The sequence below is a fragment of the Mercenaria mercenaria genome, chromosome 9 (genome assembly GCF_021730395.1).
Source record: "Mercenaria mercenaria strain notata chromosome 9, MADL_Memer_1, whole genome shotgun sequence".
NCBI lineage: Eukaryota > Metazoa > Mollusca > Bivalvia > Venerida > Veneridae > Mercenaria > Mercenaria mercenaria.
In genome coordinates, this window is record NC_069369.1 from 29,638,875 (window position 1) to 29,662,162 (window position 23,288).

The following is a 23,288-nucleotide window of genomic DNA, read 5'->3' on the forward strand; positions in this document are numbered from 1 at the left end:
ACAACTTGTTGCTATGGAAACACTTTTGTCAAAGAAATCATCATGTTGGACTGAATATGTCATTACAAGCTTGACCAAGATTTTGTCAATAGCAAGAATAATTAAGATGTTTTCTCTGCAAGGAAATTGTACATTCTTTGGACATCTGGCACATTTAAAGCGAAAAAAAAGATGTAGGTGCTTTCTTCATAATTTGTGATAATTTTCATATTCTGAACAGAGCCTGGCCTAGTCTTTATACTGTTGTTGTTACATACCCTATCCCCCACCCCATGTGATGTGTCTAGTACTGTCTACCACAAAATTACAAAATCAATAATGCTGAGTAGTCACACCCTATAACGTGATAGCGCGACACCACCAGATAACATGACACCAGATCGGATAACGCGACACTCTGCGGAGTTTGTTGTCGATTAGAAGTAGGTATTTTCAATTTTTTCTTTACACAGTGTGAATCAATGAAAAGCAGACTCTTACCAGGTTTCGAGGATAGAAAGAGGCATCTAAAGGAATGTTTTCTGAATTAAAAAGACCACCAAATAATCATACAGATGGCTAATCCACGGCCAGATTTTCATTGTTTTGGATATTGAACCGAGGATTTTTTCTCATTTCTGAAGCAACAAGCTTGGCATTACCCTCAATAGAAAGCCAAACATTCTCTCTCTTTGTCTGCCAAATATCCCGGCGAAATCTCCATTACTTTCGAAAATACGAGGTGTTAAAGTCGGATGGGTAGACCAAAAATGTTCTGTCTGACACCACATAATTCCCAGGGAAGGTTCTTACTGACACCAACTTTTGAAGATTAGATGTTCTGTCTGACACCAGCATTTGATCATACTTTTTTTTGCCTTTATTTCGCTCGGTTTGCAGTATTTTATCGAATTTACGCATGTTTTCGAGTATAACGGGTCGTTAAATTCATTTTTCTAATAAGGGTTTAGGTTATAGTGTAGAAATTCACCGTAATTCGGTCGAAAATGTGCCTTCGTGGTGTTGTTGAAAGTAGTATACATAAAAAAATACTTACTTTTTTATTTTTGGCACTTTTGCGTGTAAAATGGGGGCTTATTTCATTCGCAGAATGTATTTTCAGTAAAATAAGACGCGTTTCAGGTTAAATATCGCGTGTATATGGCAAATGATGAGAGAAAACGAAGGATGGGTCGTTTACTGCACGACGCTGTCAACAACGCGATTCGAGAAAGGGTCAGTGGCTTCAATCTGGCGGCGTTCCACCACAAATCTGTCTACACCACCTTTTCTTTTCATAGTTTGACGGCTGATTATTTGTAGTTTACTATATATATATGGGTTTCTATGGGTTGAAGTTCTAGAAAGTGTAGTACATGGATCTAAACTATGGCGAATTTACACTAGAACCCTGGTATAAAACCTTTACAGTTCAAGACGATATTCAGCACGATTTTAGGTGTCATGACAATAAATGTGTAGAGAAAGTAAAATCCCGAATAATTTAACGCTTGTGCACCTCGGAGTGGGGTAGGAGGAGTCATATTTTGATAGGATTGTCAGAGTCAATATTCAACAAGCTCTGAAAGACCTATTCATATATTGTTGACCTATTCATATTCTGTCAATGTTTTAGTATCTAGATATATATGATATATGAGCACCATGAGAAAACCAACATAGTGGCTTTGCGACCAGCATGGATCCAGACCAGCCTGCGCATCCGCGCAGTCTTGTCAGGATCCATGCTGTTCGCTAACAGTTTCTCTAATTGCAATAGGCTTTGAAAGCGAACAACATGGATCCTGACAAGACTGCGCGGATGCACATGCTGGTCTGGATCCATGCTGGTCGCAAAGCCACTTATAATGTTTGTTTTCTCATGGCGCGGCTCATATAGAAGTAGAACATATATTTTGAGGGGGTCTCAGGCGTCATTTTGATTCATTGTGCTGTTGGTGGAATCCAGACATTTGAATTGAAAAGACTGGCTGGCAGATAGGTTGCTATTTACAGTAATGGAGACCCATTATTAAAAAAAAGCTTATAGTCCAAAGGTCGTGTACAGAAAATTTAAAGACATTCTCTCCTCCAGAACTTACTCTTTGGTACGCTTTCAAAAAATCGAAAATAAATGTACTATCGTATTGCATATATGCCCTTGATACATTAAAACAACTTGCTTGAATTGAAGCTGGCAATATTCATATAGACACCTTAGTTAAAATGTTAAGTTACTGCCAATTTTCAATATTACAAATCATCTGCAGGCCCGTCGGAAGTATTGTAAAGTTGCGGGTGCTAATTATATAGCGGTCGATAGATACAGCGGCTAATTCAACCGTTTTCGTATAATTTCTGTATATATCTATATATTCCACACATTAATAGCAATTAATACTTCAGGTTAATGGAAGAGTAATGGACAACAGACGGAAGTACAGGTGTTATTACTGTGATGAAAGCTTTCATGTATTCAAAGTTACAATAGATCATTTAGTGCCAAATCACCCATCATACTGTATCAGATATCGAGAAACTGAACTGAATCCTGAAAATGGTTGAAATTAAAAGGTTTTATACCAGTATAAATTGAAACCACTGACCCTTTCTCGAATCGCGTTGTTGACGGCGTCGCGCAGTAAACGACCCTACTTTCGTTTTCTCTCATCATTTGCCATATACACGCGATATTTAACCTGAAACGCGTCTTATTTTACTGAAAATACATTCTGCGAATGAAATAAGCCCCCATTTTACACGCAAAAGTGCCAAAAATAAAAAAGTAAGTATTTTTTATGTATACTACTTTCAACAACACCACGAAGGCACATTTTCGACCGAATTACGGTGAATTTCTACACTATAACCTAAACCCTTATTAGAAAAATGAATTTAACGACCCGTTATACCCGAAAACATGCGTAAATTCGATAAAATACTGCAAACCGAGCGAAATAAAGGCAAAAAAAAGTATGATCAAATGCTGGTGTCAGACAGAACATCTAATCTTCAAAAGTTGGTGTCAGTAAGAACCTTCCCTGGGAATTATGTGGTGTCAGACAGAACATTTTTGGTCTACCCATCCGACTTTAACACCTCGTATTTTCGAAAGTAATGGAGATTTCGCCGGGATATTTGGCAGACAAAGAGAGAGAATGTTTGGCTTTCTATTGAGGGTAATGCCAAGCTTGTTGCTTCAGAAATGAGAAAAAATCCTCGGTTCAATATCCAAAACAATGAAAATCTGGCCGTGGATTAGCCATCTGTATGATTATTTGGTGGTCTTTTTAATTCAGAAAACATTCCTTTAGATGCCTCTTTCTATCCTCGAAACCTGGTAAGAGTCTGCTTTTCATTGATTCACATTGTGTAAAGAAAAAATTGAAAATACTTACTTCTAATCGACAACAAACTCCGCAGAGTGTCGCGTTATCCGATCTGGTGTCATGTTATCTGGTGGTGTCGCGCTATCACGTTATAGGGTGTGGTAGTGGTGTTAGTTTTTCGAGTTGTAATTTTTCATTTCAACTTACCACTAAGATTTTCTAGTGCATGCACACATGTAAATGCCTTAGAACTTATTATATGATCAATCCTGATCGCCATTTCTGCGAAATAAAAAGGAATTCAACTGTTTATGCAGAACATTTATTGAAAGAGATTTGAAATTTGTATTTAAAAACCAAATTCAAAGTGTTTACAATAAACTTTGAACATTTCTACCTCACATGTCAAACGATCAATCATCTGGGGAAAATTTTAATCCTGACAAGTTTCAAGTCTGTCCGTACATCTACACCGAAGCTCTGACCTTCAAAAGTGACCCGGGTATGGACTCGTCATGATAAACTTGACCATAGAAAGATTTTCTAAATGTTGTCCACAATGCTGAGGAGTCAAAATACAGCATGCTGTTTAAGATGGGTCAATTCTGGCTGTTTGTTAGTGCTTTTAAGACTTGGAAGGCCTTGGAATTATTTGTAGTTTTGTTTTGATGAACAAGAAGGCAATCATGGCCCGAAGCCACTCAAATGACTCTGCCTGTTTGACCTTGAATATATGTATGACACACTGAATAAAAAAAAACTGTATTAAGCATAAACTAGTGGCCCCTACAAGGGGCCAAGTGTTCCCATCTGAATAAAGTTTGGAGAGGACGTACTTTATAATGATTCTACAAGTCAAGTCTTAAGAATCATCAAGCAATTCATCAGAAAAAGCCATATAAATGTACTTCTAGTATCTTAGGTATAGATGCCCATAAAAGGGCTAAACGTGTCCATTTGAATGAATTGGACTATGGCCGTATAATGATGCTACAGACCAAGTTTGATGAAGTTCCATCAAGCCTCTCATGAGGATAAGTTGTTAAGTTTAGAGAGGGCCTTATAATATTGCTACAAACCACGTTTAAAAAAGATCCATCAAGTGGTTCATTAGAAAAAGTTGTTCAAATGCATTTCTATTTTTAGCTCTAACAGCACCTAAATGTGGCAAATTGTTTCAGTTTGAACAAATCTGGCAGAAGACTTAAAGGTGATGCTACAGACAAAGACTGATAAAGTTCCATCATACCCTTGTGGTGATGGATTCCATCATGAATGAGGTGTCGAGAGTGATAAATATAAGCTGTAGAACTTGCTTCACAATCGACTAAATTAATGACAGTATAAAAAAAAATTGTTCGTGATAAGAAGTCATTTAAAGGTACATTTATTTCTATTTTAAGCTCTAACAGCCCCTAAAAGGAGTGTCCTTGCTTGAACAAACTTGGGAAAGGACCTTATAAAAATGCTAAAGACCAAGTTTGATGACTTTATGAGAAGTTTTTTTAAAGGTTCTGTTTTTAGCTCTTGGGTAGGAGTGTAACAATATGCTAGTCTCACGATACAATACACATCGGGATACAGATGCAACGATACTGTACATATCACAATACAAATTGAGTACCATAAGTATAAGCATTCATGTGACAAAATGAAAAAAAATTCAATGTTCCTGTAGTCCTGTTTGGCGCCATATAACCTATACCGTGTTGGTGTGCCGTAAAACCCCAATCAATCAATCAATGTTCCTACACTCTGAAAGTACTTGAAATTTTGCTTTAAAGTTAAAGAAATTTTAACTGTTATATATGAATCATAATGATACATTTGTTTAGTTACTATCTTTAACATTGCTTGTATGAAAGTTTTCATTCAATGTTTCTACTTTTCACTGTATCATTTCTGAGTCGTGAAACAGGCCTATGTTACGATACGCGTCGTGATACACAGCATACACTTGGATCAAGCAGAACCATTTGAACAAAGACCTTGTTAGAATGCTATAGAACAAGTTTGATAGAATTCTGACTAGCAGTTTTAGAGGAGAAGATATTTATGTAAATTGTTGTTAATGAAGGGATGCTGGACCATCGACCTATATCAATAGCTCACCCTAAACCTTTGATTCTGGTGAGCTAAAATTAAATTAAAATAAATTAACATAGGTAAGGACTAATTTGATATTTAGTGAACTGGTAAAATTAAGCACACAGACATTTCACATGGCAAGTTAAATCTACAGTTATGAAAAGTTTCAATAAAATCTACATAAACATATCATTAAAAGTGCAATTTTCCCACGAAAACCCTTTGTGAAAATTGGCTGCAAGACCAATATTTTCAAATCATTCTAACGAAAAATTAAGCAAATACCCAATCTTTTTAACTGACTGAATATCCTACAAATAAAATGATACTTTATGGGGAATCAAGGTAGTTTGAGCACTAAATTGTGCACAGGTAAACTAAAAGCAACTTGTAACTTTTTTCAAATACAGCTGTATTTTGTCATTAAAATAGAGTCAAGATAGAGTCAAGATTAAAAATTAACAAATTATATACGATTTTTAAACCTTATTTCTATCATAGATTATAAGTTCATACAGGTACAAATACCGCAAGCTTAAGAAATATAGCACTTTGTTTGCACTAGAGTTTAATGCAGCTACTTCATCAATAAAATTAAGGATTTACCATAAACCAGTTCAATAGGACTAAAATCCCACATTAATGCCGGTCAATCTGTGTCCTACTATCTAGGCTAAAATGAAAACCTGCTCTCATTACAGGGACTCATTTCTTTATACAAAATAACAAGAAAGTCCCAAAAATATGCACATCTCCACTTCATTTTGATATCATGTATACAAAGTTTCATTTCAACTGGAAAAAAAAAGTAGGGAAGTGAAGAAGATAAAAAAAGTTTGACTGACCAACCTACACAGACAGACTGACAATTCAATCACTATATGCCTGAGGCCTAAAAAAAAATTCTTTGTTTCCGGTAACATGCTAAAACTCTAGTAACTGTTCTTGAAAAGTTCTTAAAAACAGTTCTTAAAGTGCTCTTAAAGTATTCAAGTACTGTTTAAGAAATGTTAAATTGGACAATTTCAGGCACTTTTATGAACAGTTGAAGAACTTCTGTTCAAGAACAGTTCAAGTACTCAGGTTCTTGAAGTGTTCAAGAACAGCTCTAGAACTTGCGTTCTTGAACTGTTCAAGAACTGTTTTTAAGAAATCTTCAAAAACACATTGTTCTTAAAGTTTGTAAAATTTGTCCAATTTAACATTTCAAAAACACTTCAGGTACAATTCTTGAACTAGTTCTTGAACAGTGAATGAACTTTTCTTGAACTGTTCTTGAATATTTCGCATGAGAGCAGAAGTTCATGAACTATCCAAAAAATGAATGAATGTTGACTTTCTCCGCAATAATTCATGATAAGTTCATGAACAGTTGTAAGTCAAAAATGAATGAATGTTATACAGCCAGTTCATGAACTTCTTTTTTCATGAACTTTTCTAGAATTGTCTCATTTGCACTTCAGGGCATTTTCAAGAACATCTGTTCATGAATTATTCACAAATAATTCATGAAAAGTAACTATTCATTTCGCAGGGGTAACTTTAAAACGAAAGAAAGTAAGGGCATTTATTTGCAGGAGGGGGTGGGGGGTAAAAATGGGGGTTCGGAGGAGGGGAGCATTCATACAGGGACATTTAGTTTAGCAAGTTTTAATTAACATAAATTGTACATACCTTTATAATAACTTTTAAAGGCCATTGTTGATAATCCGTATCCGTTATTATTTACAAACATCATGCATAAATTTATAACAGTTAACTGTCATCTTTTATGATACCAAGATTAAGCGTAAATTCTTAACTGATTCACTTATAAAGATATTTCAATAAAATACACATAATTTTGAATGTCTTTTAAATTGGTCAGATTCCTTTTTCTATACAAAACACATAACAGGATAATTTTTCAAGAGAAACAATTACAATCCGTCCGAAAGAGTCCTTAGAATTACAAAAACTGCTTTATGTTTATATATAAGTGAAAGTTCTTTTGACACAAATCCTGTCCCTATGACTGGTAGTGGTATTTTTTCCACATATATATATATTACTTCTCACTGTATGGACCAATAAAAATCAATACAAGCTTCAGTTACTGACATGACCACAACACTTCTAACAGCTGTAACATACCTATTAAATGAACCTCATCACTTACTTTACTGGTACTTCATAAAAGATTTTTATAATGTAACTTAAAAAATATACACTTATTTCATGAAAATACAGATTCTGCTTCTTTCAAACTGGTAAGTTACAAAGTGACTGTTTTCTTATATATCAGTTAAATGTAAATAATAAAACAAGGGTTGCACAAATGACTTAGATGCTCATCTAATCTTAAACTTACTTAATCTTTAAAGTAAGGCTTTTCCATTTCAGCTCCACTGTGCACAAGCGCAGAATACATAGTTCATACAGACCTGTGTTAAAAACCCAAGAGCTGTATTCACTCAACTGCTTTGACCAGCAGATGACCCCTATTGATTCTGAGGTCAGTATGTCAAAGATCATGGTCACATTGACCCGGAACAGTTAAACGGTTTCCGGATGATAACTCAAGATTGCTTGGGCCTAGGACCGTGAAAGTTGATAGGGAGGTTGGTCATGACCAGCAGATGACCACTATTGATTTTGAGGTCAGTAGGTCAAAGGTCAAGGTCACAGTGACCAAGAACAGTAAAACGGTTTCCGGGCGATAACTCAAGAATGCTTGCACCTAGGATAGGAAAATTGATACGGAGATTGATCATGACCAGCAGATGACCCCTATTGATTTTGAGGTCATTAGGTCAAAGTTCAAGGTCACATTGGCCAGGAACAGTTAAACGGTTTCTGGACGATAACTTGAGAACGCTTGGGCCAAGGGTCATGAAAGATGATAGAGAGGTTCATCATGACCAGCAGATGACCCCTATTGATTTTAAGGTCAGTAGGTCAAAGGTCAAGGTTACACAGTGACCCGGAACATTTAAACCGTTTCCAGACAATAACTTGAGAACACTTGGGCCCAGGATCATGAAACTTGATAGGGAGGTTGGTCATGACCTGTAGATGACCCCTATAGATTGTGAGGTCAGTAGGCTAAAGGTCAAGGTCACAATGACCCAAAACAGTTAAACACTTTCCGGACGATACCTTGAGAACGCTTGGGCCTAGGATCACTAAATTTAATAGGGAGGTTGATCATGACCAGCAGATGACCCTAACTGATTTTGAGGTCAATAGGTCAAAGGTCAATGTCACATTGAACCAGAACAGTAGAACTTTTGTTTACAGTGAGCAAATCATTTTTGTTCCTTGTGCCATTACGTAATGCATCAAGGGGGGGCATTTTGTGTTCGACAAGCTCTTGTTTCTATTGTATTGTAGATTTTGTATTAATGATATTCCATGCTTGATTGTGTTTGTTTAATGTTTGTGTATGTACTGTATATATGCTAAAGCCCACATGGAAGTTGGGGAAACCCAATGTGTAGCCTCTAGCAATAAAGTTGCTTGCTTGCTCACTTGCTTACTTACTGGTCTAGATAAAACAAATGACATCCAGGATAGTGCCAATTTTGACTCAAAGGGCATGATCTGAACAAATTCTGAAGATAATTTCCCAGAGGCATGAAATGAAACAAGAGGGCCATGATGGCCCTATATCGCTCACCAGAGTTGATCTGGCCTACTGAACTAGTTTTAACCCCACATGACCCAGTTTCAGAAATGACCTAGAGACCATTATGACAAACATTCTGACCAAGTTTCATAATGATTGAGTCACAACTGTGGCCTCTAGAGTGTTAACAAGATTTTCCTTTGATCTGACCGGGTGACCAAATTTTTTACTCCAAATGACCCAGATTCGAACTTGACCTAGAGGTCATCAAGACAAACATGCTGACCAATTCTCATGAGTTTCAAACTTAAACCATGGACTCTTGAGTGTTAACAAGCTTTTCCTTTAATCTAGACTACTGACCTAGTTTTTGACCCCATATGACCCAGTTTCAAATTTGACCTAGAGATCATCTGTACAAACATTCTGACTAAGTTTCATAAAGATTGGGTCACAACTGTGTCCTCTAGATTGTTAACAAATTTTTCCTTTGATTTGACCGGGTGATCTATTTTTTGACCTCACATGACCCAGATTAGAACTTGACCTAGAGGTCATCAAGACAAAAATTCTGACCAATTCTCATGGGTTTCAAACTTAAACTCTGGACTCTAGAGTGTTAACAAGATCTTCCTTTGATCTGCCCCACTTACCTAGTTTTTGACCCCAAATGACCCAGTTTCAAACCTGACCTAGAGATCATCAAGAAAAAGATTCTGACCAAGTTTCATAAAGATTGGGTCACAAATGTGGCCTCTAGAGTGATGACAAGGCAAATGTTGGCGGACAATGGACGCCGGACAGTAATTGAGCACAACAGCTCATCTTGAGCACTTCATGCTCTGAAGAGCTAAAAAGTAAAACTAAATGCGAATTCCATAAACTAAGGGCATTACAATTTTACACAAGAAAATATTTATAAATATTATAAGTTTTTCCTGTAGAAGTTCCTGTAGAAGTTCATGTAAAACATGCGTGGTGCCAATTCTGATCCTAGAGGTATGATTTGAACAAACTTGGTAGATGACTGCAACACAATGCCACTAGTGTAATTCTGACCACCAGTTTCTGAGGTGAAGATGTGCGAAAAAAGAGCTTATGCCTTTACTAACAGCTCACGGTTTAGATGAGCCAAAAATATCCCTAGTTCAAAAACTAAAGTTTTTCACAGTACTGCCGCCTTAGGTGCGAACAACAACATGGGCAGTTATTTACTCAATGGTCCTGCTTACGACCCGAAGCCAATTAACCGGCGCTCATGTGTCATAAATTGTTTGTTTGCAATGCAAGCTGTGTGCAACACTAATTGTATTTTATATTGAATATTCGAAATCTAGAGAATCTAATTGCAATTATAAACAGAAAGAAATTTACAGGGTATTTAGCTTTAAGAGTGAATTCCACATCATGTGCACTGCACAAAGCACAAGATGATGGAAAGAGATATAAGAAACCGCAGGAAGTAGGTTGAAAAATTATTATTATTTCAACAAGTAATGACCAATTAATATGTAAAACATAATATTTATGTACAAATATACATATTTTGTCTAAAAATACCCCATCTTTTTATGAACATAAAACTACATTATCCCACCTACCAACCAAAGTTTACCTATCTTCGGTTATCTCGGTATTTCGATATGTCGACCTTTTTCCCCTTGCTCCCAACAAAGTTGAGATATCGAGATTTGACTGTATGTTGACCTAGATGCAAGCAATCATCTCTATCCACAAGAAATAGCAAATATTCCATAAAAGCTTTTTAATTATTAAATGTTGCAAGAACCATTAAAAGTGAGGCGACATTATCTATATGTCTCTAAGAGTGGTTACTTTAACTAAGCTCTACAATTTAAAGGATGCTTAAAATCAATTTCAATTTGCCTGTAGAAGAAAAATTCTTGTCACGCTATTATAGCGATTAAAACAGTGATTCAAAATACGCTTCCTAGATGAATGTAAAAAATCTGCCAAAATAGGCAGCACTAAATACCCTACTTTTTTTTGTACAGAACTTATATTACAGACAGAAACTGCAAGCATGGTTTCTATTGTGTTGAAATTAGCCTGCAATATGGTCATAGCTGACTATCACTGACTGTCCGTTACTGTAATGTTGTGATTTTCCTAGAAGAGAAACTATTAGAAGGTGTTGCTGGTCTTATACAAAGTGCACTGGTCAATAATTTATATACTAGTGATAATAATACAAATAGCCTAGCAGTATCTAGTTCTACCTTATTGATCTGTCATCATGTTGCAAGAACTTGAGGTCTGACTGCATATAACCGTTACATATTTATGTAAATATTGAATGATTAATACAAAGTTCTTAAACTAAACTTAGTTTATATCAGACACACTAATACTGTATGTATGTATAATTATTTAAAAGTAAATGTCATTAAATATTTCTGTTACTTGCCCTAGTTTAATGACACACAAAAAAATGCATGAAATTCGGTGAATGGTTAACAAGGTGCCTTTCTTTACTCTTTATTTTCCTTTCTAGGTTCCATACAAGTCAAGGCCAATTTAAGTAAATAAAGACTGACCCGATCAATGTCTCTCTGCATTACTGTTAGCTTGGTAAACAATTCTATAAACTTCATGAAAGGCAAGGTTCTCTTACAAAAGACAGAAAATAATGCAGCTTTCAATGTTTTTCACTATAAAAGCACTTGTGAAATAACAAAATACCATAGAATTTTTTCATACCCGAAAGGCAGAATAAAGAAAAGTTTGATCTACTTTAGAGGTTTCCCCCATGCTAAGGTTTTTGGTTAGGCCATATGTAAGTCAAATCAATTTTTGTTACCTCGTTCATTGAACCTGTTTTGTCTAAGACACATCTAATCAATATTCCAGCTGAATTACGAAATAACCAAGGCCTTACAGCGGTTTTACCCTCTGATTTACTGTGGTTCATAGTTCAGTTTGTTTGTTTTGGGTTTTACTGTTTTTCAACAGTATTTCAGTTATGTAATGGAGGGAAGTTAAAGGTGGTTAATCAGATTTAAATCAACAAATGGATTTGTTTAAAGTTTTATCAACTTATCATTTACACTGATGTGTGTCCACTGAGTTTTTAATACATGTTAGATTTTCACTGAAAGTATTTTTAAAATTTGATTTTTCTATCCTGGCTGCTCAACCAAGATAATGCTATTTTAGCATAAGTATAAATTTAAAGGGGCATGCCTCCAGATCGTTCAACAACAAAAAAACAATTTTTTTAGATATCTTGAAAAAAATGCTATATTTCTTAAGAAGGCTTTAAAACTTAATTACTGACAAACTTTATGTTACGGAAACACATGAGAATTTGCTGTTTTTACTACTTTTTACGATGAAAATCGAAAAGCGTTTGTCACGCTTTTACTCCAGGTAAACTGTCTCAATTATAAATATCTATATTTTGAATTCATTATTCAATACTTCAGCTATAGCGCTATTGATTACGATGACAGGAAAATGTCTTTATTGCCGCGGCGGTCCGAAGTTCAATTCTCGACGCGGTCATCTTTTTTTCTTGATTTGGAATTTTTAAAATATTATAGAAACAAAAATTCATATTCTAATGTTCATAATATGACCAAACTTCAATTTGAAAGAAAGATTATTTTTTACCCAAATCTGGAGGTCAGTGCCTTTAATAGACATATATTGCCTAAGGAATAATATGAATATAAGCACTATTTTATCAAATTTGTCAAAGATTTGCATGGCAAAATATATATTTTGCCAAAATTCATTAGAAATGCAAGTTTATAAGATTATTATTACCTCCCTTTGCCTATCTTGGCAACCAAGATATATCAAAAATAGATGAATTTTGAAGCTACATGCTGTTTTAAAACTTGCTTTTTGTTTCAGGTAGTTGAAATATCCCAACATTTATCAAACGCAAATGTAAACCTAGAAATTATGTTGAAATATAAAGAAATGGTCCACCTTTTAAATACTTTTATATAAAAGGGAGGTAATTAAAACAAGAGGGCCAAGATGGCCCTAGGTTGCTCATCTGAGTAACAAACCATAACAGTGTAAATATGTTTTACCTAGTACTTTCATGGAGACAAATATTCTGACCAATTTTCATTAAGATTGGAGCAAAAAAATGTGGCCTCTTGAGTGTAAACAAGCATTTTCTTTGATTTGACCTAGTGACCTAGTTTTTAACCCCACATGACCCAGATTCAAACTTGTCCAAAATTTCATGAAAACAAACATTCTGACAAAGTTTCATAAAGATTGGAGCAAAAACGTGGCCTCTAGAGTGTATACAAGCTTTTCCTTTGATTTGATCTAGTGACCTTGTTTCTGACCCCATGTGACAGATTTGAAATCATCGAAGACTTCATGATAAACATTCTGACCATGTTTAATGAAGATAGAATCAAAAATGCGTCCCCTAGGGTGTAAATAAGCTTATTCTTTGATTTGACCTGGTGACCTAGTTTTTGACCCCACATGGCCCAGATAAAATTCCATGCAATGTTCATGCAGACAAATATTCTGACTAAGTTTCATGCATGTCAAATGAAAAATGCAGCCCCTATTGCGTGCACAAGGTTTTTCGTTGATTTTAACAGGTGACCTAGTTTTTTGACCGCCGATGATCCAGATTCGAACTTTGGCTAAAAACCATCAAGATGATCATTTTGACCAAGTTTCATGAAGATAGGGTCATAAACGTGGCCGCTAGCTTTTCCTTTGATTTGACTGGTTGACCGAATTTTTTACCCCACATGACCCAGATTTGAACTTGACCTAGGTCATCAAGACAAACATTCTGACCAATTCTCATGAGCTTCAAACTTGCACTGTTGACTCTAGTGTTAACATGATTTTCCTTTGATCTGGCCTAGTGACCTAGTTTTTGACCCCAAATGACCGTGTTTCCAATCTGACCTAGAGATCATTAAGAAAAACATTCTAAGTTTCAGAAAGATTGAGTCACAACTGTGGCCTCTAAAGTGTTCAAAAGCTTTTCCTTTGACTTGACCGGGTGACCTAGTTTTTCACCCTACATGACCCAGATTTGAACTTGACCTAGAGGTCACCAAGACAAACATTTTGACTAACTCTCACAGTTTGAAACTTAAATTTTCATCTCTAGAATGCTAAAAAGTTTTTCCTTTGACCTGGCCTACTGACCTAGCTTTTGACCCCACATGACCCAGTTTCAAAATTGACCTAGAGATCATCAAGACAAGCATTCTGACCAAGTTTCATAAAGATAGAATCACAACGTGGCCTCTAGAGTGTTCACAAGCTTTTCCTTTGATTAAACCAGGTGAACTAGTTTCTGACCCCACATGACCTAGATTAGAACTTGAAATAGAGGTCATCAAGACAAAGTTTTATACAGATTGAGTCACAATTGTGGCCCCTAGAGTGTTCACAAGCTTTTCTTTTGATATGGCCTAGTGACCTAGTTTTTGATCCCACATGACCCAGTTTCAAACCTGACCTAGAGATCATCAAGACAAACATTCTGACCCAGTTTCATAAAGACTGAGTCACAACTGTGGCCTCTAGAGTGTTCACAAGCTTTTCCTTCCATCTGGCCTAGTGACCTAGTTTTTGTCCCCACATGACCCAGTTTTGAACTTGACCTAGAGATCATCAAGACAAACATTCTGACCAAGATTCATAAAGATTGTGTCACAACTGTGGCTTCTAGAGTGTTCACAAGCTTTTCCTTTCATTTGACCGGGTGTCCTAGTTTTTGACCCTACATGATCCAGATTCAAACTTGACCTAAAGATCATCAAGACAAACATTCTGACCAAGCTTCATAAAGATTGAGTCACAACTGTGGCCTCTAAAGTGTTCACAGGCTTTTCCTATGATCTGGCCTACTGACCTAGTTTTTGACCCCACATGACCCAATTTCAATTCTGACCAAGAGATCATCAAGACAAACATTCTGACCAAGTTTCATAAAGATTGGGTCACAACTGTGGCCTCTAGAGTGTTCACAAGGTAAATGTTGACGGACGACGCGCAACGGACGACGCACGACAGACGCCAAACAATGATCTAGAAGCTATCTAATTCTAAGGGTTTTTTGTTTATCAAATAAATCTCTAACAGAATATAATTATGAAAACTGGAATGTGTCATTAAATGTTGCTCAAATGTGATTGACCACCTTTAACCTAACCAGTGTTTCTAGATTTTGTACCAGTACAAACCTGTTCTCCACAAGTAACTGCCAACCAGAGGTGGAGGACGAATGATCTGAGACACAATGTCTTATATCAAATTGTCACGGAGAACATACGCCCCACCTGGAGATCAAACTCACGACCCCACAATCCATAGATCTGCCCTCTCCTTATTGAGCTAAGCGGGCGGGTTGATATAAATCAGATGTTGTTATCAATATTATATCCAAGCATCTGAAAGATGAACCCTGGTAAATCAGATGATAAACTACAAGAAAGCATTGTTTATTCATTCTTACATGCTCAATGAAATATAAAGATGAAAATTACAATGAACAAAATTCATCTTAGTGTCTTAAAGATGCACCACAGCATAACTATTTCTTTGTATTTCTATGATGGTAATTACACATGCTTGCATGAAAAAATTTGAGAAATACAAGTATCTAGTAACAAATTGACAATGACATATTTTAGGCTAAGGCCTAAATACTTTATTAAAGGAGTGTAGCATTATGCCCAGTATTTGATGTATTAACTAAAGTTTAACCACACTTTGTTTCTACAGGGTAAGAGTGTTATTTATCTATGTTTTTTATAACTATACTGGAAAAGAGACTGAGTAAGTTTGCACATGAAGTTGTGAAAACATATTACAGGGTGTCCGAAAAGAAAGGTAACACTTTCATACTTTCAGAATTTTGAACTAATGTTGGAGAATTTGCATCAAAATATGCACACATAAAAAACAAAGATGTAAGTTTTTTCAGTAAAACAGTGGAGTAAATATGTCAAACAATATCATTTTTACAATTTTTTTAGTTTAAAGTACCTTTTGTGTCAAATGCGTCATTTCAATAATTAATGACTTTCTCAAGATGACGGCCCTTCATCAGCTTTCCCTGTTTAACTCTCACTATGAAATTGTTTATAACATTTCCACACATTTCTTCACTGATCTTCTTCACTTCTTGTTTGATATTTTTCAACAGCATATCCGTGTCCACTGGCTTTGGTCTGTGAACAGCCGACTTCAGGAAGCCCCAGAGACAGTAATCGCATGGGTTCAAATCAGGACTGTGCGCGGGCCAAGATTGTCCACAATCCTTCACTTCAGGGTGTCGTTGGGAAATCGCCTATCGCCGAAGGTTTCATATAGATAATCTAATACATTATTAGATGTATGTGCCATCGCACCATCCTGCATGAACCAGACATTTTGCATGTTTTCCGTTCGCTTTCGAAGCGCTGGAACAAACTTGTTTTTTCAAAAGTGCAGGGCGTCAAGTGCTTTTGGGAGTCAAAAATATAGGTAGGATCCTGAAATATAGGTATTTGGGGGCCAGAAATATAGGATTATATAGGTTGCTTATAATGAAGAAAACAAGTCAGACAAGTGTTTTATCCTCCTCCATTACCTACCAGCACTCTCTTTTATTAAACATAAAATACAAAGGAACAGAAAAAGTGGCTACTTTTATGATTTTAAACAAATAACATTTTGACATATATCTTACTTTCATAATAAACTATTAATTCACCAACAAACAAAACTTTACCAATACTGGTACTCAAATCAGTTTAACAGGGAATTAGGCAAACCAAGCCATATTGCTAACAACATATATCAGTACATTGTTAATACAAGTATAAAATATTGTGTTGGGCCTGCATTTGTACATGAATGAAAAAGAAAACAATTATAATCAAACCACCTACAGAACAAAATTACAACAGTTTCATACTTATGAATACCATGATCTCTGTAAACATGATAACACATGGAGTCCCTTGACCCAGGGTCCTATAATATTGTTACATTAGACCTTCTTGGATTTCTTGGCATCTGTTTCTTTATCTTCATTCTTTCTCTTGGATGAATGCTTTTCTGATGAAGGACTTGACTTGGAAGAAGAGGCAGCTTGCTTGTCTGGTTCAGATTTTGAAGTTCTTGTTGAAGCAGTGGCAGAGCTTTTGGAACTTGATATGGCTGATTCTTGTTTCTTTCCTTTGTTTGATGATTTAGAACTGCACTTATCTAGTCTGTTAACCAGTAACTGTCTCTTTTGCTGTTCAACTTCCCTTTGGTTTTCACGTACCCTGTCCATTTCCTTTCTTATACCCTCTATCTTTGATGTGGCTGTTGCTATCATCATTTGTGCTACAGAAGCACCTTTCATGTCACTACTTTCAACAGCTTTAGAAAGCTTTTTGTTCCCATCTTTTAACAGTTCCTCTGCTTCAGTCAACCTTGTCTGAATCTCCATTTCTTTTTTAAGCATGAAGGAGGTCTTATTCTTCTCTTCTGTTGCAAGTTCTTCCAGTCTTTTCTTTTCAAGCCTTTCTTTCTCTCTCTCCTGTTTCTTTTTCTCTCTTTCTTCTTTTTCTGTCTCAATCCTCTGTTTATACTTGTTATGGGCCATTTTTGCTGCCAGAAGTATTTCACTGTTTAATGGTATTTTGTGAGGTTGTTCATCTACAGGATCACTGAACTTAACTATGTCCTTCACAGTTCTGATGGCAGTAACAGTTTTCTCACCCAAGGCAACTCTGTCCTTAGTCACTACACTAGTGTTCACTGACAAACTTCTCTCAACCTCCATGTGGTAATACCAGAGCTTTCTTGACAAGTTGGGGTAAAAATCTGTACTTGAGCTGCTTCTTCACAAACACTTGTCTCCAATAATGGTCAATTCTATCTTCTTCTTTCAAATCATCTTCTATTTGATATACCTTCCATTCATCCACAATATTAACAGTTATATTTTTTATCAAAATGCATCTCCCTGGTCAAAATTTCAGCATCAATTACAGAGTCTTTTTCAAATCTTCTGACTGGAGGCAGGCAACCTAATGACTTTATAAGTCTGTTCTGGAAAGGAAGTTGAGTGACCAAGTATTTTGATACTGAGGTGAAGAATGCTCGAATTCCAAGGATTTCTTTGTGCTGAGCTGCTGATGATTTCATGTTTGATATTTCCTGTCGTGCTTCTCCCAAGACAATATCTTCATCACTAAGCTGATTAACAATACTGAAGTCAAATGTCTTCAAGTCTTCTGGTGATGTGTTGTTCACAGACTCAGATTTGATGAATCTCCTCATTATCAAGAGTCACTCTTCCCCTTGACACACCATAATTTCAGTTCATGTCCATTGCCATCTACTTCTGATAGCCACCTATCTCGAAACTGACTCTTATTAGCAGGCATTATGAGGCTTAATTATGAAACATTAAGGCTTGTTTATTCTGAAAACAAAATAAAAACATGTGCATTTCCTATTCACATTTTTATACATGAAAGCTTTAAGAAATGGAAAATATTCCAATTGAAAAAAGAACTTCCATTACTTAAAGCTTTCCTAAAGCTGGGCTGGGCAGGGTCGCTACACCTGAAAGGAATACAAATTTCAATGCCTAAAAGGTAACAGCATATTTATAAACTCAATTATCATAGAATTACTTCTTTTTTAATGGTTTGAATGACCTTTGTATTCCTTGCTTACCACAAAATTTCCAGATTATAGGTATTTATAGGTATTTTGGCAAAATATAGGATTTTATAGGTTATTATAGGTAGAGGGCTAAAATATAGGAAAATATAGGTAAATATAGGTAACTTGACGCCCTGAAAGTGACAGGTACCGTTGTGAATTCACAGTGTCCTTAAACACATATGGACCGATCACTCCGTATGACGACATAGCACACCAAATCATTAATTTCTCACTATGCAATGGTCTCTCTGTAAAACAATGAGGCTGTTCATTTGCCCAGAATCTCATGTTTTGTTTGCATACATGGCCAGACAGCAGAAAATGCGACTCGTCTGTAAACCAAACATCATGAAATGCGTCCGCATAATTGTCGGCAACGTCAACTGCCCAGCGACAAAAAATCTGTGATATTTAAACTCTGCATAATCTGAATTTTATAAGGAACAAGAGGGCCGTGAAGGCCCTGTATCGCTCACCTGACCTCTTGACCTAAAGATCATCAAGATTAACATTCTGACTAAGTTTCATTAAGATATGGTCATAAATGTGGCCTCTAAGGTGTTAACCAGCTTTTCCTATGATTTGACCCCGTGACCTAGTTTTTGAGCCAACATGACCCAGATTCAAATTTGACCTAAAGAATATCAAATTTAACATTCTGACTAAGTTTCATGAAGATGCAGTCATAAATGTGGCCTCTAGAGTGTTAAAAAGCTTTTCCTTTGATTTGACCCCGTGACCTAATTTTTGATCCAACATGACCCAGATTCAAACTTGACCTAAAGATCATCAAGTTTAACATTCTGACTAAGTTTCATTAAGATATGGTCATAAATGTGGCCTCTATTAGGTGTTAACCAGCTTTTCCTTTGATTTGACCCCGTGACCTAGTTTTTGAGCCAACATGACCCAGATTCAAATTTGACCTAAAGATCATCAAGTTTAACATTCTGACTAAGTTTTATGAAGATACAGTCATAAATGTGGCCTCTAGAGTGTTAAAAAGCTTTTCCTTTGATTTGACCCCGTGACCTAATTTTTGATCCAACATGACCCAGATTCAAACTTGACCTAAAGATCATCAAGTTTAACATTCTGACTAAGTTTCATGAAGATACAGTCATAAATATGGCCTCTAGAGTGTTAACAAGCTTTTCCTTTGATTTGACCTTGTGACCTAGTTTTTGACCCCAGCTGACCTAGATTTAAATTTGATCTAAAGATCATCAAGATTAACATTCTGACCAAGTTTCATTAAGATATGGTCATAAATGTGGCCTCTACAGTGTAAACTAGCTTTTCCTTTGATTTGACCGGGTGACCTAGTTTTTGATCCTACATGACCCAGATTCAAACTGGACCTTCAGATCATCAATATTAACATTCTGACCAAGTTTCATGACAATACATCATAAATGCGGCCTCTACAGTGTTAACCAGCTTTTCCTTTGATTTGACCAGGTGACCTAGTTTTTGACCCCAGATGACCCAATATCAAACTCGTCCAAGACTTTATTAAGGATAACATTCTGACCAAGTTTCATTAAGATTGGGCCAAAATTGTGACCTCTAGAGTGTTAACAAGCTTTTCCTTTGATTTGACCTGTTGACCTAGTTTTTGACCGCAGGTGACCCAATATCAAACTCGTCCAAGATTTTATTAAGGGTAACATTCTGACTAAGTTTCATTAAGATTGGGCCAAAAATGTGACCTCTAGAGTGTTAACAAGCTTTTCCTTTGATTTGACCTGGTGACCTAGTTTTTGACCCCAGATGACCCAATATCAAACTCGTCCAAGATTTTATTGAGGGTAACATTCTGACCAAGTTTCATTAAGATTGGGCCAAAATTGTGACCTCTAGAGTGTTAACAAGCTTTTCCTTTGATTTGACCTGGTGACCTAGTTTTTGACCCCAGATGACCCAATATCGAACTTGTCCAAGATTTTATCGAGGGTAACATTCTGACTAAGTTTCATTAAGATTGGGGCAAAATGTGACCTCTAGAGTGTTAACAGTCAAATTGTTGACGACGGACCGACGACGATGGACGACGGACACAGGGCGATCACTAAAGCTCACCTTTGAGCACTTCGTGCTCAGGTGAGCTAAAAAGTTTAAGGTCCTTCCTTATTATGTCATGAACACAAGGTTTAGGAATTCCGGTCTCTGAGGAAGAACGTCTCACTGACTTTTCTGGGCTATTCAAGAGCATTTCCTGAAGCGAACTCACGTTTTTGTCGCTCCTACTGGACCTCGGCTGACCTGCTTTTGGAGCATCCGCTATTGACCCATGTCGCTCAAATTTATGTACGATCTTGTGGACAAGTTTCCTGCTTACATTTGTATCCTTAAAATGATATTTAAACCTTCGTTGAATGTCTGTTACACATTTTGTTTCATAATAATGCTCGACGATAAAAATGCGTTGATCTGATGTCAATCGCGCCATCTTGAAAATAATTTATATTTTGGATGATGTCATGGCGTCGGAATGTCATTAATTTTGGCACGTCATTTAAACAAGCAGTTAAAAATTCCATTTAAGACCTTTAAATTGATATAAATTTGATAAAAATAGCCCTGGATTAAGCAAAGTTCTGAAAATGTTAGTGTTACCTTTTTGGACACCCTGTAATTCTGGCAAGGCCTAAACTGTATTATACTGATTTTCACAAATTTCATGTAGGAGAAAAAATAGATCACTAGGTTGTGGTGGGTCTTTATATATCCTTAGGACTACCGGCACATTTTTATGCAATCTCGCCAGGCATACGTATGCTTTTGACAACATTGATGTCAGACGACCTTCAGCTTTTTCCGGAAGTAAAGAAAATGAAAGTAAACAGGCTAAACTTGAAAACAAAAGTGGCATTTACATAAGTCTATAGTCAGGGGTCACGCGCAGGGATCCGTAACAGAGAGAGGCTTTATGGAGACTTTTGAAACTTCGTAGTCCTTTTTGATGTTGTCTGAAAGTGTCATTAAATGCCTCGGACGTAAGATATTTCCATATTTGAGTGTTGCAGACCTAGACATTCCAGAAATATTTTCAAAATGAATTTCGTGTAATAAATGTTGATTCTGCGTTAGTGTGAAAGGGCCATCAGACACTAATATGTTTTACTACGTTACGGTAGCGGAAAGGATATAGTGTTCTCTCCAGATCACCTCTATCTTTATTGTTGAATACACAACACTCGCTTCCTTCTTGGTTTAACTGACAGAAAAATCTACAGACAAATTAAACCATGTAAGAATGAACATTCATTGTAACCTACAAACATGTATTTCACTAACAAGTATAAAATCCTGAAATCAAATCCCAGGATATGGAAAAGTATTCAATGGCTGGACTGCTAATGCTCTAGTTGTGACATCAAATTTGACTTCGGAAATGATGTTATAACGGCATATCTACTGCCACACATCAAAAGGCATATTCTAATATGACTAACAATGCATAAATCATCACAACGTTAAATATGTTGACGTAACGTTGACCTGATATTTAGCACCATGTATGCATCTAGAAATAGCGCTTTCAGATCTGATCCAATATTTTACTTAATAGCATGTTTAAAACGAAAAGTCACATTCACGGGAGGGGATCCAACATATGTATTCCCAAATGGGCACCGCTTAAATTCATATGTTGTGCTTCCGGTAGTACATATGTGGTAAACATTTCGCAAAAAAAACAGGTGAGATTTTTATTTGTGATTGAATTTTGTGGAAATGACATTGTTTTGCCAAAAAATCGCGATGCAGTGCAACCGAGTATACATTAACCAGCACGTAAGTGCATTTACCTTACTTGTATTTGTAGAAATGACAGAGAAAAACTTATCCTCCGTGAAGCAGTATGACTGAAAATTAGCAACATTTTTATCAACAGATGGAAAATGTTGTAATTGCCCTGCCCTTGCTTAAATTTTGCCCTCGGAACCTTCCATATGCAAAACCCCACCCAGAAAAAGAAAATTATGGTGATCACTTTGCTAGAAAAATGTTTTTGGGCGAAAAACCGAATGGGATACATATGTTGTGCATGGGCTACATATGTGGTGCATTAGACTTTTTAGAACTCCACAGGTTTTGAGCTTAAATGGTACCTGGATAAAGAAACGAACTGGAAATACGTGCCAAGTATATGTAACATTATCCAAAAATTATATACATGTATATTAAAGGGACAGCATATTAGAAACGAGCACAGCTTTAAGCTTTCCACTAAGGGGTCAACGCATCTCTCCTAAATCCGAAGGGGTTTATGTGTTGCTTATGTGTGTTGACCTGTTAATGTCGGAAATATGCATGTATAGTTTGGTGTATAGCATACGGTCTGCGTAATTATATGTTATTGCACCTAGTGTTCTTTTCGTGTTTGTTTTACTCGTTCATGTGCGCCTCTATGTATATCTTCGGCGGTATTTTGCACTGTTAACCGTGGAAATTGTCCGTCTTTGAACCATGTACGTGAACTGAGTAATAGAGCCAAATATCTGTGTCTCGGACAACGGACTCGAAAATAAAATGTAATAAATACTTTTGGGTCTGGGATTTCAATTCAGGAGGTAATTTTGGTTTGCCCGATACAGAACTATTGT

The 23,288-nt window shown here is 36.2% G+C and overlaps 2 protein-coding genes across 4 annotated transcripts in view; both read right to left on the reverse strand.

The window, feature by feature from the left end:
• Positions 1-23,288, reverse strand: part of LOC123546814 (nuclear hormone receptor HR96-like) — a 137,400-nt gene that overhangs the window by 92,443 nt on the left and 21,669 nt on the right. Inside the window, exon 1 of one of the 3 annotated variants that reach the window (XM_045333388.2) lies at positions 7,071-7,657. The exons of the other annotated variants lie outside the window; for them this stretch is intronic. Coding sequence (XP_045189323.1) covers positions 7,071-7,134 — 64 coding nt within the window. The 5' untranslated portion in view covers positions 7,135-7,657. Of the gene's footprint in view, positions 1-7,070; positions 7,658-23,288 lie in introns of those variants that run through there. 3 annotated transcript variants of the gene reach the window in all.
• LOC123561992 (luc7-like protein 3) lies at positions 17,003-17,785 on the reverse strand. The gene has a single exon (XM_045354652.2). It carries the CDS (start codon positions 17,783-17,785, stop codon positions 17,003-17,005), a length of 783 nt encoding a protein of 260 aa, XP_045210587.2.